Source organism: Artemia sp. Qi Xiang Cuo, chromosome 13 (assembly GCF_049724085.1).
Source record: "Artemia sp. Qi Xiang Cuo chromosome 13, ASM4972408v1, whole genome shotgun sequence".
Classification (NCBI taxonomy): Eukaryota; Metazoa; Arthropoda; class Branchiopoda; order Anostraca; family Artemiidae; genus Artemia; species Artemia sp. Qi Xiang Cuo.
The window spans coordinates 19,539,018-19,557,805 of record NC_142806.1 but is presented as its reverse complement, the minus strand read 5'-3'; the positions used below and the strand labels follow the sequence as shown (position 1 = coordinate 19,557,805).

Sequence of the window (18,788 nt, the reverse complement as noted above, 5' to 3'; positions counted from 1 at the left end):
GAACCAAAATTAATTAAAAAACTTTTTCCACAAAATAAGTTTTCCAAAGAAAAGTAAAGAACTCCATTAAACCCCAAATGAAAAAAAATAAAATCAAATAATCTACCAAGCGTGAAACTACCACAAATCAGCATCGATAAATAAATGAAACCAAAAACGAACAGAAATTACAATTAATAACCGAGTCAAACTCAAAACGAGCAGAAATTAACATAAGTTGGGTGCAAAACCCCTATTCCTACCTAAGGCCAGAACAAAATTTGCATTTTACTGAAAAAATACAAATGAATGTGCATTGTCAGTTTAATATACATATACTGATAATTAATAATCAAAATGTTAATACTATTTGATTTATTAAAGTTATAAAAATTGAAACATTTATATTTTTTCAGTAAAGTGCAAATTTTGTTCTGGCCTTGGGAAGGCATAGGGGTTTATTTGAGGGGTATTAATTTGAAAATTTTTCACACAATTTGGCTTGGAAATAATTAATCTTAAAAGGTTGCTTTAAGCTGCAAGGTAACAAACAATTTTTTAATTGACAGTAAGAAGTGTCATTTTCCCGTGCATTTTTCTTCTTTCTTACTTTTGTTTAAGATGACTTCCACACATCAAGATAGAGTGGGGGGGGGGGGGAAGAATGGTCTGGAGGGGCAAAATTTCCCCTCCCAAATCAACTATATGCTCTGCTTAAATACTAATGACTTTGAGCTAACTGCTTAATTTCATGCTGAATTTTTTTTTCCAAATGTCTCGAGTAACTAGTATGTATTATAAACATATAAAAGTCTATTTTTGGAATGGGAAAATAGAAGAAAAATAACCATAAAGAAAAAAATGATAGCAATATTTATGTGCGCAGGCAATGTCTCGTCCCTATATTAGAAAAACTGCTCTTTTTGTGGAAAAAATACTCCAAGAGTACTAGGGTTTCTCAAAAGTGTTACCGCCACAGAAAAACAACTACCCATGGCACGAGTAGTTTTTAATAAAAAACAGCGGTTTAAAAAGCTGTTTTTTTTATCAAAAACAGCTGTTTTCTGTTTTTACCAAAAAACAGATCAGAAACAGAAACAGGTATTCTGTTTTTTGTTCTATTTTTGACCTGTTCTGTTTCTGTTCTGTTTTATTCAATCCCTGTTTATTTTTTTTCTGTTTCTTCAGAAAAACAGAACAGTGCCCATGCTTAGTTGGAACCTAATAAAGAACGAACAACGGGGAGTCAGACAGCAGAATCACGCAAATATGACATCATCCTTAACAAAAGCAAACTTTTTACTTTATTAAGCCTTTTTCTTTGTTAAGCTAATTTACGTGTGCTTCATCATTTCTTGTCATTAATTAAAAAAAAAACTTTTCGAAAAAGAAGTTTTCTAATACATTATGGATATAGAAACGATTTGTCGACCTCTAAACACGTAAAAATGTAACGTTGACCTCTAAAACACGTAAAAATGTAACGTTTAATGCTAAACCGAGAATATTTACAAAATAATCTAATCTTCCGTTGGTGGTGGGGGGTTCATTCTCCCTGGTTGTACGCCGGCTTGTTCATTAAGCATGGCTTCAAACTGAACTGGTTCAACCAAATTTTTGTCTTTGAAAGCAGGAGGGCCAATTAGGTCAACAACATCCTGATAGTTCAAAGTTTCTTTCTTCAAAAGCGCTCTTGCCAACTGAAAAACAAAGATTTAGCATTTTTTTTAAAAATAAAATTAAGATTTAGCAGTTTTATGCTCGTCAAGTATCGAAAGGTGAAGTACGAGTAATATGGGTAAATGTGGGTAAGAAAAAGGGTATTAGTAAGCGAAAGAGATTTTCAATAAGCTCCGTCCTAGTCTGTTCAATTTAACTACACTTTAACGAACGGTAATTAAATCTTAGATTGGGTCCTAAAAAGGCATTTAAGTTCAAATCTATATACTTTCCCTGGTTCAGAGGATTTGAAGATCCTATTAACAAAGGTAAAAAAAGAATAAAACAGAAAAAGAATAAAAATAATAAAAAAGGTAAAATTTAGCACCCAGTAAAGGTAGCTACTGTAAACCAAGTTACGAGTTTTTTTGTTTTTTTTTGGTTACAGCAAAGTTTACGAGTTACTTTATTCCTGAAGGAAAAAAAAAAAAAAAAAAAAAAAAAAAAAAAAAAAAAAAAAAAAATTACATTTAATAGGATTTACCATTTTCAAAACTTTTTTTTAATTTTTTATAATACATTTAGCATGTAAGTTTTTAAAGATTTTTAGTAGAAAAAAGTACTAAATAGCCTATGGTAAGAGTTTTTTGCTTGAAGCATTTTGCAACACGGGCATAAGTGAACATTTCATTTATTCTTTATTTTAATATCATGATTATTCACATTAGAGGGTACGATTTAGCCATATACATAGGGACAAAGCCCCTTGGAACCAACTCCCCACAATTCAAGAGTTTTACTATTTACAGACGATTACATTTTCAATTAAATTACTATACTTTTTTTCCATTTTTCCAAATTTTCACCTTCTTTCAAAACGCACATGCGTACAAAGTACACAATACTTAGACATAAGGGCGTGGTCTTACCTAAGTTTCCACAAAATACAAAACAACCAACGTTTTTTGTACATAGAGTCTTGAATTAACACAGGATTGCATAGAAGTTGCTGTTTTCACAAATTTGTCCTTATGTTTATTTACCAATATTTGTGATCAATACAAGTACACGATATTAAAAAATAAAAAAAATTGATAAGACAGTTACTAACCATTTCAAGTTTGTCTCTATTTGAGCTGAGGAGTTCTTCTGTTCGCCTATAAGCTTTGGCTATATAAACCCTGGCTTGCTCATCGATGATACTCGCCAACTTTTTGCTGTAAGGTCGAGTTCCGAATTCGGCCTCGTTATCAGGAAATGATACGTGACCAACAATAGGGTTCATACCAAAAGATCGAATCTAGAAATTGTTCAAAATGTGAATAAGATTAAAATTTCGCGTCATCTTGATCCACGGGTGTCAATTCACGAAAATTTAGGAGAGGGGGAGGTGTTATCTTTTTTTATGATTTTTAAAATGAAGACACAAAAGTAGTTTTTACACAATGTTTCACGCTTTCCTCATGATTTTCGACAAGAACCCGTTTATTTAAATATCTAACTTAAAAAAGAAAATAAAGGAATAAAAAGAAACAAAAATTCAAACTTGAGTACCATCTGTTAAGCCTAACTCTAAGTTTAAACTGTCAATAATCTTAAGTTCAAACTACCAATAATGTTAAAATCTAGCGATCCTGACGCAGGGATAAATTCATGAAAATTTAGATGGACATGGAATTTTATTTCTCCTTTTTTAAATGGAGGTATAAAAGTATTTTTTTAAGCACCCATGTTCTTCTCGGAGTTTCATTTGGTTGTAAAGCTACAACCAGTTTAATTAAAATGTTTATTTAACCTATATTTCTCACAATTTCAACCAGTTTATTTAAAGGTTGAACTTATTTATCATTTTCAGTGCTTAATTTCTAAACTTTTACTAAAGCTTTGCAACGTCATGTTATTTCCGTCTCAACTAAAAGTATTCTTAATTGTATGCTTAAACTTAAGTCTGAATCGAGTGATCTTGATGGGATTAGCGCTCACCATTTACGTTGTGATTGTCCAGCACTAGTCGCTCAGCTCCAGTTACTTTTTCAGTTTGTCAATGGTGCCTGATTCCTTCCTTTGCGGAACGGTAACTTCGATTCTTAAACGTGGAAGAGACCCTTTTGATTGCAGTTCATATAGGCCCATCACTGTCGCTTCCAATATTAATAAGGTTTTTGAATATGTTCTGCTCCCATATAATATTGAACGAACTGCGAAAGACTCTAACCAATTTGGATTTCAACCTCGTATTGGGTGCCAACATGCGCATAAGGTCTTAGCTTCAACTCTTTATGATGCACAGTCTAAAGGTTATGAATTACATATTTGCGCTTTGGATTTATCTAAAGCCTTCGATAGTATTTACCATGCACAAATGTGGCATTCTTTGTCAGAGTTTGGAGTGAACCCTTCTGTCATACATTTGCTTAAATTTTGGTATAGTAATTCGTTTCTTCGTTTAAAATCTGGTACAGGGTACTGCGGTAATATACGAGTTCAATCTGGAGTACGACAGGGTAAGTGTTACCACCTTATCTATTTAATGCCTGCATTCAAAATGTGTTATTAGGAATCAAGCCTTCGTATTTTTATAATTTATCTGATGTGTCTTATATTGCGTATGCGGACGACCTGCTAGTTTTAAGCCGAACCAAGTCTATTTTGGCATTATCTGTGCAACATATTTCTATGATGTTTCGGTATGTTGGTCTGTTTTTGAATTTTGATAAATACGAATATTTAGTCTTCAATCCCAAATCATCAGCTAATAACTTGTTCTGTGGAGCCTCAGTAATTCAGAATGTTACGATCTTATGGTAATTAGAAATTAATATTTTTTCTACACTCACGCTTTTGCGACTTCAAGTATTGAGAGATTTTAAAGAAAAGTTGAATACCGGATATGCAAAAATTGTACCTAGCCATGGACAATATTCACGCCGAGCTTTAGCTAAAATATATTCCACATATTGTGACCATTCTGTCTTGTTTTAAAGTGGAATGTATTCGTTATTGAATAAGAATGATTTGCGCCAGATCCGTATCGCTTATTTTAGATATTGCAAATTTTTACTGTACCTCCCCACTTCATATCGTAATACACGTATTATTGAGAAGTCTGGTGCTACCGAAATTATCCTATCGTTTGAATTGCTTAGTAATAATTTAACAGGACATACCTTTGTGCCCCTAGGCCCAAACCATAATATTATCCGTGTGTTTTTGTCTGTGATAAAGGTTTAAGTTATCTTTGTTTCTGTGTATTTGATTTTTCTTCCTTTTTAGTGTAATTTAATCCGCTTGTTTTGTATAAAAGTGGGTTACAAATAAATTATTATTATTATTATTATAGGTAAAGATATACTAAAGGAATTGACCTATTTCTGTGGATGCTTGAATTATGCAGGCTTATCTTAGTTTTTAGGCAAGATTTTTGAAGAAACTGAATTTCAGCTGAGGTCAAACTGGGGTCAGGGGAAGGGGCAAAGCGAGGTCTGAGAAATGCGACAACCCCTTCAGTCAAAAATCCTGACGGAAATAATTTAGGGAGCTCCTCCTTATACAGGTGAGATCGGGTTCGAACTCGGTAAATTCACCGCTAGGAGCACTTTTACATCTTACCGCTTTTGACAATTTTGAGACATTTTTGAGATATTTTGAGAGATACATTTTTCTTTAATTTTTGTTATACATATCACCAACAACAAAGGTAGATCTTGAGAAAAATTTTGGGGAGGGTCTAACGTGATAAGGGCGCCAATAATTGACTAAATTGTCAATCTAATTTAAAACAGAGTGAAAAACAGAGAAAACACGGAATGAACACCAGAAAAATCTTCTTTTTTTTGGGGGGGGGGCAGGATCCCCCACCCCCTGGATTCAACAGTGACCAACAAAAAATTAGTATAGCACAAATGTTAACAATACAATTCATTTAATTCAAAAGGCATTACGTTAAACTGTACGTTAAAATTACACTCCAAACTAATGAAACTCAATGTAAAATAAATATACGACAAAAAAGGGATAGACCTTGAACAAATTGCAACCGAAACGATTTTTATACCACTCGATAGAGGAAAACGCGCTTATCAACATATCCAAAATCGGCATCGCAAACCCGAGGCGAAATGGGTAAAACTCACCCTTAAATTGCGGATGAGGGACAAGAAGCAAAACGTTCGTTATCCGATAAAACATAGTAAAATAAGTCTTCTATGGGGGTATTGGGGTCATAGATTAAAAAACATGAATATAAAATTGGTCCATCACCAGTACAATAGGGATATTTTTGGGAATTCCTCTTCAGTGTTTGAAACGGAAGCGGTTTTCTCCAAAAAACAATGACATATCCCATTTTAGCAAATAAGGTGTCCTTTCTAGAGTTTTCTTGGCCGTAGATAATGAAAAAACAAAAAAAAGGACTTAGAAACCTACAAAACTGACACTTATGCTATTTAATGCCAAAAATTAAATAAAATGGAAATCATAACAAACAAAAAGATGTCTTTTCTGTAACAAGATTGGTAACAGGTAGCAGGTTTTATTGCCATACTTGTCAAGTCTTCCCTCAAAGTACGAGGGGAGAGGGTGAAAAAATTTAGATTATAAAACACTTTTGGAAGAAATGCCTTTTATGGAACTATCAGCGTCGTAATAAAGAATAATAAAAAAAACCCGAAAGGGATATAAAAAAAGTCTCGAATAAATTCGACGAGTTACCAGTTGGATGGTCTGTCAGTATAAATTGAACTCAGTCATTGATGCAGCTGGTCCTCGATATATTGTTTGCATGAATCCATTTTAAGAAGGTCATGGAGCTTTTAGGTGCCAAGACACGATTCACAACAAGTCAAGCTCACTATAAGGATCAAAATTTGAGACTCGCAGGAGATTCTCGTATTTTAATAGTTGAAAGAATTGCGTCGTTTTCTTTGTAATTCAATGGTGGAATTGCAGAGGATCTGTCAGAACATTCACGGTTTCAGCCAAGGTTTGGACTTACAGTGTCACGCGACTGATCCCCATTAAACCAAATGACCGGCAAAAATCAGGAATCGAACCCCCGTCCTCACGGACAAAGGGTCAAAAAAAAAAGAAAACAAAAAAAAGAAAAAAAAAAAAAAAAAAGACTCACCTGTCCATAAGCTATTTTTGTAACTTTTTGTAAGTCATTTTGCGCTCCAGTAGTAATTCTGTTAAATACAACTGACTCAGCAACCCTACCACCCAAGGCCATACAGATTCTTTCAAACAATTCATCTTCAGAATACAGTCGTTTGTCAGTGGGCGTGTACTGAGCAAAACCGAGAGCTTGATTGGTCCGTGGTACAATTGTCACTTTCAGGAGAGCGTCTGTGTTCTTCAATAGCCATCCAACAAGGGCGTGGCCAGACTCATGGTATGCTACAACCTCTTTTTCGGCAGGAGATATAGCCTTAAAAAAAGGAAATTCTGTTTCAGTATCACTTCAGTTCGAGCAACTGGAAGGAGAGGGAACTGAAGTAGTTTAGCACGGATTCATTAAGAATAGAAACCGCTAGCACCACTGACAAAGCAGCAGAACTACAGCATTCAAAACAAGTCAAAGGCCATTTAATATATTAAATAGATTTAGTGAACCTCAGCGTCACCTGATCATCTCAATAACAATGGACTCATTAGGGGAATTTCCCCAGCGCCATTGGGAACTCTCAAAGTTGCCACATTACTCAAATGATATATTTTTTTTATTTAGTTAAAAATACCTACCTTGATAATGGACATTGAATGAGTGAACAGTTCGAAAAGCTGACGAGAAGCTAGTTTAATGTAAAGAAAAAAAAACACAATATCTTAACAATTGTTAAGCAAAGCGCTGTCCATTCAATGTCCTACACTATACAGCATATACATCCTCTGTATCAGTGAAGTTTCCAATCAAAGCACGTAGCAAAACAGGGAACTCCCAAAGCTGCCGAATTGTCCCAATAATGTTTCATTTGAGCTGAATAAGTTTTCCTAATAGGTATGCTAGAACATTTTTAGGGACTGCCCTTTCCTGAAATATAAAAAGAAAATGCAGCTCCGTTGAATCGAAAAAAATCCATACTTTCTAATAATGTCAGTTCCATTAAATCTAAATATCCCTATCTCCTGCATGAAACGGGAGAAGATAAATGGTCTTTCTAAGATTTCTGGGAAAACAGGTGTCAGCTTTTAGTTTTCTGTCCTTTATTCGGATTACTTATCCAAGATCAATACACAATGGCATAATGGTCCAATTAATTCTCATTAGTTTAGCAAAACAAACTAAAAACTTTGTAAAGAACGATATAGGGCGATTCTTTAAGGTACCATATCCCTCTGAAATAAGTAATTAAGCATTGATTATAACTAGTTAGGGCTACTTTAATATACAGAACATAGGCTAGTAAAAAAAATGCAGACAAATATATCTATTGTAAGCTTTTCGGCCCAAAAGCAAAGAGAACAAAAAAGGATAAAATGAAAAAAGCTGCTTGTTATGTTAGATGGCGTTGGTTACTTTTTCTTCGAGAGGAACAAGTTTACTCTCTTATCAGGCTTCTGTTCTTCTTGGTTCGGTCCATTGAATCCAGGAAATTTACACAAGTGGAGACTGGAGATAGAATCGAAAAGAAAACCAGTAAAGCCATCTAGCGTCTGGCGACTTTGTTTGACCTCAAAACTGCTCCATACTTGTCTTCACAGATACTTCAATACGCAGGGGAAGGTAAGCCTACAATCTTAAAATCAACTAACCTGCTTAGCCTATCAGGATATTCTCTAGCTAACCTAGGCCTAGCTTGTGCAGGCCAGGTTTTGATTTTAAATTCTTGAAATCAAACCACACATTTATGGATGGAAAAACTGACGCACCTGGAAGCTGCACAACTTCATATAATAATATTGACAAAGAACTAGCGGATACAATTCAAACAAAGTGCTATATATGAATTTACCTTTCACAGACAATCTGTCATTGCTTAACTCTAATCAGACTTTAAGTCTTTCATCACTTTGACCAAATTTATCACTTTGACAAGCCCGGCCTTGGTATTACCATCGACCAAATCTCGCTCTCAACTTCCATTTACTTCCTTTTTTTGCAGTTATAAGTTTGATGCTAAGTCAAATTCAGTCGATTTCCAGGAAAATATTTGTAATTAATGCATTGAATCTTATTATTGTTGTTGCTATTACCTATAATTATTATTATTGGTTTTAATTGCCAAAACATACTTTGTGGCGTCAATTCACAAAAACTTGGAACGGAGGGCAAATTATATTTTTCAAATTTAGGGAGGAGAAGCAAAATCGTAGTTTTCCCCAACAATTTCAATAAAAATACCAAAAAAGACATTTTGTTGTGAAAACACCACCAAAAAGACATTTTTCGATCATATCATACATTTTTTTCGGTTGTTCAAATTCTTTTGTGAAGAGTCATTGAGAACTTTTTCAGAGTTTAGAAGTTTGGCCATATAGTTAATTATATTAACTATAATTATATAATTACCTTAATAGTTAATTGGCATTAACTATTTAGTGTTTAAAGGACAAAGGTATTTTGTCAAATTTTGGTATGGATGCTTTCACAAAGTATCTTTGAAAGTGTGCATATTTAGGTGCAAGTCAAGTGCCACTAAAATCTATTTTTTTTAAGCTGTGGCCTGAAAGTCTTCTGATAGTATTATTTATGTGTGTCTTTATCCCCGTTAGGAAACATTCATACAAAGAAAAATAACAGAAAAAGTAACGCAAGTCTTATTTTTATGAATCAAGACTTCATCATCGAGTAATTATACCTTAGTCTTTACATAGCTACCTAGATCTGAACAGTTCAATAGCGAATCTGACCAAATCCCATAAAACAAAGAGGACAAAAAATTAAATAAAAAAATCCTTTTTTTAGTTTTGATTCATGCGGCGGAAAATAATTACAAAAAACTTTACAAAAAGCAACAAAAATTGTTTATATGCATTTTTGATACTTTTTTTGCGATTCAGAAAAGAAACTTCGGGGAGAGGGGGTTCAAATCCAGTAACCTCTCCTCCCGGATACGACCTTGACAATACATAAATTTCCAACATAAAATCCAAATTTACCTGTGACTTCTTTTCAATCCCACCAACAACTCTCTCTACGGCATATTCAAGGTCCCCGCCAGTAACAACTTTATTTTTCAGCCTTGCAGCATGGAGCGCAGCTTCATTACAAACATTGGCTATGTCTGCTCCGCTAAATCCAGGGGTTAGCGATGCCATCCGTGGGGAATAGTATGAAGTAGGGCGTTCCAAAACAATTCCCTTAAGGTGTTCTTCAAAAATTTCTTTCCGCTCAGCCATGTTAGGTAGTTCGATCATTATGTGTCGGTCAAATCGCCCAGGACGTAAAAGGGCCTAAACAGACGGAAATTTGAGTAAAGTCTTAGATTTCTTAGATGTTCTGACATTTGTTGAAGTTTTTGAATATAATTTCCTTTTATTACAAAATTGCAAAAGATCAACTGATTTCCTTCCATTATACTTACTTACTTGGACTAGTTGCAGGCCCTTAGCTCATCTTTGGTGTGTAGATTTTTAATGTTTTTTTGTCACTAGGAGTTTAATCTTGAAGATGATTTCAAAAAAAAAAAATACCATACAAAAAAAAAAAAAAAAAAAAAAAATCACCCCATGACTGCAAAAACGTACACTATATAAGTATATACTTACAAACAGGTACTAGCCTCCACAAAGAAAGAGAAAAAAATATTAAAAACAAATATTTTTATAAGAATTTTTTAAAAACAAATATTTTTATAAAAAAATAATTTACAAAAAATATTTTTATATAAAAAAATTGTATTAAGGAGATTAATATGATTCCAATGAATAACAGAATAATTACATGCCAACACGCTGCAAAAATACAAAAAACTGAAAAAAAAACTGAAAACGTAAAAGAAACTTAAAAAAAACTGAGTTCTTCAAAATTACATGAAAGGGAGCAACAAATTCCAAACATTCATTTTTTTTATAGTTTTTCATTGATTTAATATCAATTATTTACGAAAAACTTAGCATAACAATATCCCCTCGAAATGCCAATGCATGATATGGAGGAGGGATAATCTAACAAATCCACAAAAAATTATATTAAAACTCAAAAGGCATCAAAAAAAAAAAAAAAAAAAAAAAAACAAGAAAAGAAAAACAAAGTGTTGGTTTTTCTTTATTTTCGATGGCGGGGAGTTTTCAAATTCAAAGTGCAACTCAAATTTGCGCTGGTGAAACGGGATGCAGCATATTTTTTCTCCGGTGCTCCGAAGAGAATACACCAAGTTTTATTATTATTATTTTCTTATCAACAATTGATAATTGAGCAATATTTTTTTCTAGTTCAGCAATAGTTGACAATTTTCTAAAACACAGTAATCAGATTTTATAGTAATTAAAATTCAAATGTCGGAAAAGAAGTAGAATACTCTACCTTGTCCAAAACGTCAGCTCTATTCGTTGATGCTAATACAATGACCCCCTCCTTGGTCGCCATTCCATCCATTTCAACCAACAGCTGATTTAAGGTTTGTTCTGCTTCACCACCTCCCATATCGAGAGTGGAATCACTTCGAGTTCGACCGATTGCGTCTATTTCATCAATATAAATAATACAAGGAAGTCTGTTTCTGGCCTCTTTAAATAGGTCCCTAAAAAAACACTTATGAATTTTATTTCTGTGGGGAATTGGAGGAAAATGAAGGATTGATATTTAACAGATTATTTTGTAGGTAATTGGGCGGATCTACGGTAATTTGACAGGTTCAGATTGTATCATTTGAGCAGTGTTGCGCTTTCTCATGTTTCTAAGTTGAATACAATCATTCTTTGGATTGACAGTTTTTTTTTGCATTTTTTTTAGCTCTTATTTTTATGAGGCTCACAGGTGAAAAGATTGAAAAATAACTGGCTAGTCATGTAGGTTGTTATTCCAAATGATTGCATACTTATCCTTTTAAAGTGTGAGATTTATGTTATCTTAATTTTAACTTAATTTAATACATAATTATAATTTAATATAATTAATAATTAAATTTAATACATAAAACATAATTTAATACGGTCTGCCCCTTAAGATAATCTGGAGTCAGGTTCCAAGGCAGCCCAGAAGAGCGGTTAAGATGGGTTATTTGTTTATCATTTATGTTGTAAACATATTGTTTATTTCGTTCATTGACAAATAAATCATTTAAAAAATAAAGTTTACAATTGAAAAAAATGGTGTATTTCAACTTTGTTTATGACTTAACAACATTGAAAATCGAGGTGGATACACTAACAAAGCTTCATACAGGATTACACCAGGTTTTTACAGGTCCTTCTGTTTTTTCTTCTTTCTCTCCTCGTTTTTCTCTTTTTTTTCTTTTTTCTCTCTTCTTTGCAACAAAGGTATTTGTTTAGTCTGGTCATATCAGTTCCAGTTTTTCTGTTTATTATTTGCCTGTGTGGTGCATTAGTCGAAACGTCAAACGCTCCTTCTCTCCCTGGTATTCTTGAGTCGAGGGCAAAACCCGTGATAGAGGCAGTTTGCAGCTACCTTGAGGAAGTTTTGAATTTAAGGAAAAGTGTGTAGTTAAAAAATAACGAGAAGAAACTTTTAGTTGTTTGTATAAATTTATTTTCTTGTTTCAATAGTTTAGTTGAATTTCATTATTTTTGTTTAGTGTAATTTCATTATTTTTGTTTAGTTGATTGAATATTCATGTATATGGCCTTTGGCTTTTAAATACCTTAGTTTGAACCTTATGGATCTTGTTGGCAAACTACCCATATGCATATAAAAGTATCCCCCCCCCTTGCGCCATTACTTTTCTCATTTAGTTGTTATTCCCACTTGAAATATCATTTTTATTTCCTTTAAATACTATGGTTTTGGCTTTAAATAAGTTATTACATATAAAGTGATTGTTATTATTGTTATTTTAAAATCAAAACATCATAATTAATAAGACACAACTCCAAATCCTTTCTTAAAAAAACAAAAAAACAAAACAAAACAATATAAAAAACGATAAATACATCTAAAGCATCTTTCGCTTTCAACAGCTGTTAATTTATGCCCTAACATTCGGATGACGGGGCTATAGCCCTGCTCCAATGGTCTTTTTTTTAAAGCTTTAATTACTTTGAAATTTATTGTTGGCGACTATTTCAATTTGAAATTTATACAGATGCGATTAATGCTTTTCGTGCAATAGACCTTTATCAAAGAAAGTTTTAATTTAAATAATACCATAAGAAAAATGCCATAAAAAAATAAATATATAGGATAAAAATACAGAAAATGATAATGAAGGCTAATACTCCATATTAAAAATTTTGATCAGTTTAAATATTTATAGTAGCATACCTTGTTTTCATCAATATTGTTTGGCTACCCAATTAAAAAAATTAATGACGTTTTTAAATTATTGTAGGTGACATTAAAGTTTTGAAATTAGTTGAAAAAGATTTTTATGTCACCGAGAGGAGAAAAAGTGGGTAAAAAAAAAAAAAAAAAAAAAAAATAATAGTGCTATAAGACACTAGAGGACTACTAACTCATCTGGTAATATACATCTAATATAAAACAAGAAAAGCAACGCACCTGCACGTGTGGCCATTCTACCTTATTTCAGGGTTCGGCAGAACTGGATACCAGTTTAATAAGAAACCGCCATTCCAATTCATTCATGATTCAGTTTTTTTTTTTGTTAAGGTATGAACTGAATAAATTTTTTGTTAAGTACGAACTGAGAGTTGAGGAATCATTCATTCAAAATAAACAGGTCTCAGGCCTCTATTATGGCCAGTGTTATTAGAAGAAGCGCGAAAATTTTCAAACCTTTACCAGTGTTAACAAAATAACAAAAAGGGCGCCAAAAGTTAAGGAATGATTCCTTAGAAATAAACAGGCTTCAGGCCTCTATTATTATACTCATATAACCAGGTGAAACACGAAATTTTCAAACCTTTACCACTGTTTACGAAAATGCACCTAAAGCTGAGGAATGATTCCTTAAAAATAAAAAGGTCACAGACATATATTATCGTACCAGTGTTACCAGATGCCTGGTGTAAGATTGCACAGTATTAACCGTGAAAATGCACCTAAAGTATCATTTTTGGGGCAAAGGCATACTCAAGGTGCAACTTTTATGAACAAAAAATTCACTGACTTAAAGAGGCCAATGCGCAAGCCTAAGAATACCAAAATAGCGCGAATGCGCCTGGTCTAACAACGCTGAGTGATACTAATTTCCTGAAACATGAACCCACATTACTCAACATAAGAACTTGAAGTTGATTTTTGACCAGCAATTAGATCGATAGAAAGATAATTTATTTTACTCTAAAATAATTTGCATAAATAGATAATTTGCAAGATAATAATTTGCATAAATAAAGATAAAACTTGAAAGACAATAATTTGCGTAAATAAAGATAAAGATAATAATTTGCATAAATAAAGATAAAGATAAAATTTGAAAGATAATAATTTGCATAAATAAAGATAAAATTTGAAAGATAATAATTTGCATAAATAAAGATAAAGATAAAACTTGAAAGATAATAATTTGCGTAAATAAAGATAAAGATAAAATTTGACAGATAATAGTTTGCATAAACAAAGATCAAGATAAAATTTGAAAAATAATAATTTGCATAAATAAAGATAAAGATAAAATTTGAAAGATAACAGTTTTCATAAATAAAGATAAAGATAAAATTTGAAAGATAATAATTTGCATAAATAAAGATAAAGATAAAATTTGAAAAATAATAATTTGCATAGATTTGAATAGATAAACTACTAAGAGGCAAGATCATGAAGTGATAACTTTTTAAGCGGGAGAAAAAAAGCTATTAAAAAAGAGGCTCTTTAAGGGAAAAATAACTAATTCTGAAATCAAAAGCATTTCAAGGTTGAAGAAGTGGCATTGTGTTGCAAGGTCGAAAAATAAGAAACAAGTCACAGAAAAGATACTCAGATGGCAACCCTGATTAAGACAGCAAATGCGAGAAGGGCAATGATAAAAACCAGCGAAAATTGACAAAACTAAAGGCACAATATTTACCTTACTCGAGCAGCACCAAGGCCACCGATCATTTCAATAAATTCTGAGCCGTTCATACTAAGAAACGGTACCCCAGCCTCTGTTGCAACCGCTTTGGCAAGAAGTGTTTTTCCACATCCTGGAGGTCCAAGAAGCAATGCTCCCTTTGGTGGCTAAAACAAGAATAATAATTATAAAACTGGGTATTCGTCTAGAAGCCCTTAAGCCATGGCAACATAAAATGAAAAATGCTATTCTAACTATTTCCCACTTCATTAACATTACGCAAACACCTCAGTTTTATAGATTATGAGCAAGCGTTCGATTCTGTTGATAGAAGAGCTTTAGTAAAGGTTTTATCCTTGTATGGTATACCAGACAAATACATTAAAGTGATTAGTGCTATGTACGAGAATAACACTGCTGCGGTTAAGGTAGGAAATGAGGTTAGCAGCTGATTTTGTATTAAAACAGGAGTTAAGCAGGGTTGTGTTCTATCCCCCTTTATATGGATTATTATGATGGACCAAAAGGGGAGGAAAAAGTCTCCTGGGCTTAAATTATGCTGATGATTTAAGCATCCTAGATGAAAGTGTGAGCAAAATGAATGAAGCTTTAGATGTTTTGCGAGTTCAAATTGCAAGAATAGGCTTAAAAGTTAAAGTTAAGAAGACGAAGTCACACAGGCTAGGAATAAGTGAAGGTGAAAAGTTGACTTTGGGCAATGAAAGATTGATCAGGTGGGCAGATTCACTTATCTCGGTAGTTATTAGTAAGGACGGTGGGACCAGTAAAGATGTTAAAAGTAGAATAGTCAAGGCTGAGGGTGTTTTTTCACAGTTAAAAAAGTTTGGAATAATAGCAAGATTAGTCTGCAAACTAAGATTAGAATATTGGAAGCTACAGTGATGACAGCGATCAAATATGGCTCTGAAGCATGGACGCTCCGAAAAGTGGATGAAGATTTGCTAATGTTTTCCAGAGAAATTGCTTAAGGATTGTTCTGGGTACCCGGCTGACTGACCATATTTAAAACAATGGGCTATACAAAAGATGTGGTTCAATACCGCTCTCTAGGGGTATAATGAAAGAAAGTTTGAAGTGGCTAGGGCAGGTTGTGGCAGATGAAGGATGACAGATTGCCGAAGATTGTTCTTTTCGGCCAACCGTCTAGGGCTAAACGAAAAGCAGGTTGTCCTCTTCTGGGGTGGGAGGACGTCATAAAGAAAGATTTAAAGGAAATGGGAACTTCGTGGGCAGGTGTAAAAAGGGAGGATTTGAATAGATTGGGATGGAGGAGGAGCGTGCGTAGCTGTGTTTGGCCTCAGGCGGCTTGGTGGTGCGGTGAGTTGTTAGTAGTAGTAGTAGTAGTGGTGAACTATTCACCTTTAATAATAATGTGCTTTAATTCCCCCTTTCTGAAACACACCTTAAAAAGTACCTCTTCAACCTATGTTCTCCTTCCTCACCACGTAGATTCACAGGGAACCAGCAAGGCTTTACCGTCGCATAGATGCACAGCGATATAGAAAGACTGTATCACCATGTAGAGGCACTGGGAAGCAGAAAGGCAGTACTACGGCGTAGAGACACAGAAGATGGATCAGAAAGGCTTCATAGTCCCAAACTTATACCTCTTGATCTCGTAAAACATTTCCGATCATTTTTGCCACCTCATTATCTTTACCCTATCTGTTTTTTTCATAAATCCTCACTCCAAAATCTTGTAAAATCTTCCCTACCCGGTACGGTAAGAAGTCACTTATTATGGGTAGTAGAAAAATCAAGAAATATAAAATAATGTGTACGAACTTACTGATCTCCACATTGGTTCCATGGAAAAAAGGTATAATTAATCAACATATAAAAAAGAAGCAGAAGAAAGAAGAGTAACCAGTAAGGGGGATTCCAAAATCCATTCAATTGGGGGCATACCCTGGGGGCTAGGGACATACAAGTGCTCCTTCCCCTTTGTGAATCGTGTTACAAAAATAGCTAAAATGGTACAGAAAATTTGGTTTTCCCGGTAATTTTAATTGTCAGTTTCATTTGCAGCAAAACATATATTGAAAATTCTTATTACCTTCCCCAAACCAAATTTCTTGATGCACCCTTGCAAACGTGATATGGTAAAATCAAAAGTGATAAGCCACAAATTTCAAGGAGTCTCCAAAAATATTCTGAAAAAAATATTCTATGCAAACGATATTTAGAAAAAAAAAATATCTTAAGGCAGAACAAAAGTTCAACCAAAAAACGCAGCGACTTCTACCGAAATAAGATAACTTCGACAAAAAAACTATAGATTATAATTTCCTATACAACAAAAAACGCTTATGAACACCCAGAAATGAACCAGAAAATAGCACAGAATAAAAATTACGAAAAAAACACACAACAACAACCATAGAACCTAGGGCACTTCTAACCATAAGTATATACACCCTTAAGCAAGTGAAGGGGGTAAAAACATAGAAAAAGTACAGTTTTATGCCAAGATCATTAAGAGGGAGGATATCTTCGAATCTTAGGCAAGATATGTATGAATGTATAATTGAATAACAAACGGTTGATACAATTAAAATTGTATATATATATATACATATATATATATATATATATACATATATATACATGTATACATATATATATATATATATATATATATATATATATATATATATATATATATATATATATATATATATATATATATATATATATATATATATATATATATATATATATATATATATATATATATATATATATATATATATATATATATATATATATATATATATATATATATATATATATATATGTAAACTGTAGTAGTATTATTCTAGCATATAGTAGTATTTTTTATTTATTTATATTATCTAAAGTTGCATTTTGTTCCTATGCTTTGTTTGTAGCTGTATTCTGTGCTGCTATGGCCCGCAGACTTTCTGCAATTTTATCTATTACTTTCTTATCTTATCTTCTACTTTCTTATCTTTCTTATCTTCTACTTTCGAATCTTATCTTATCTATTACTCGTTTTACTCAAAATGCAGCAATAAAAACATAGTAGTGTTACAGATAATAATTATAAGAAATAATATACAAATAAAAATTCAATGCCTAATATAAACGAATACAAAAATACAGGATGCTAGTGAGCTAAGTCGATCTTTGTCGCAAATTTTCATGCAAGTGACAGTGGTTATTTTTTCTAGTAGCTACCTAAGTATCAGGTTTTTTCTAGCAACTATTTCTAGTAATTAGAGATACTCTACCATTTATAAGAATAACAATGACAATTTCCATAAAAGTAACTAATCTAGGGTTGCAGTTCAGAAGGAGCTCAGAATCAAATAGCTAGACTTTGGTGTCTCCAATTATAGAGATAAAAAATTCTTCTATTGTTTTGGGGTTATCAAGGCATCATATAACCACTTTTGAACTAAAATACATACAGAAATAGAGTAACAGTTTATGGAGGGTAATTTAACCACTATTTTTGCTGCATTTACTACTACCATTACTACTAACAACAAATCCATGCACAACCATGCCGCCCGACCTTGATTTTTATTTTTTTTTATTTTACTGCATTTAGTTTAGTTTAATAACTCGTCTTGCAAATATCTCTTTTTTAATTACTACTTACTTTGGCTCCCAAAAAATTGTATCGCTCAGGTCGTTTGAGATAGTCCACAAACTCCATAACTTCTTGTTTGGCTTCCTTTAATCCTGCAACATCTCTAAAACGAACACCTCTTCCTTGACCCGCTGTCGAATCAATCAACGTGAATTTTGCTCGTGATGCAGACGACTAAAAAAAATTACATTTAAAAACGAGTGTTATGTACAATAAAGAAAATGGAGCCTAATCCACAGATAAAATACATCAATAAAATGTCATTCGAATGAAGAACATCTACCTAGAATATAAAATTAAAATACATAAGCCTTCTTCTTCTTCATAAATTGGGAGGTCCTTGGACTCAAAGGGCAGGTCACGTCAAGAGATTAAAAGCTTACTTAAATTGGGGTGATAATAAGAAAAATCGGCGACAGTGAAAAGAGCGACAAGAA

General features: G+C 33.0%; 1 protein-coding gene across 1 annotated transcript in view; it reads right to left on the bottom strand.

Annotated features, from left to right (window-relative positions):
- Positions 1-1,448: 1,448 nt before the first annotated feature.
- The window catches only part of LOC148945046 (mitochondrial inner membrane m-AAA protease component paraplegin-like), a 57,331-nt gene continuing 39,991 nt past the window's right edge, over positions 1,449-18,788 (bottom strand). Inside the window, exons 6-12 of the mRNA XM_089099506.1 lie at positions 18,361-18,525; positions 14,727-14,878; positions 11,102-11,318; positions 9,736-10,029; positions 6,764-7,063; positions 2,750-2,938; positions 1,449-1,679 (exon numbers count right to left, since the gene is read on the bottom strand). Of these exons, the coding sequence (XP_088955632.1) occupies positions 1,500-1,679; positions 2,750-2,938; positions 6,764-7,063; positions 9,736-10,029; positions 11,102-11,318; positions 14,727-14,878; positions 18,361-18,525 (1,497 nt within the window). The 3' untranslated portion in view covers positions 1,449-1,499. The remainder of the gene's footprint in view (positions 1,680-2,749; positions 2,939-6,763; positions 7,064-9,735; positions 10,030-11,101; positions 11,319-14,726; positions 14,879-18,360; positions 18,526-18,788) is intronic.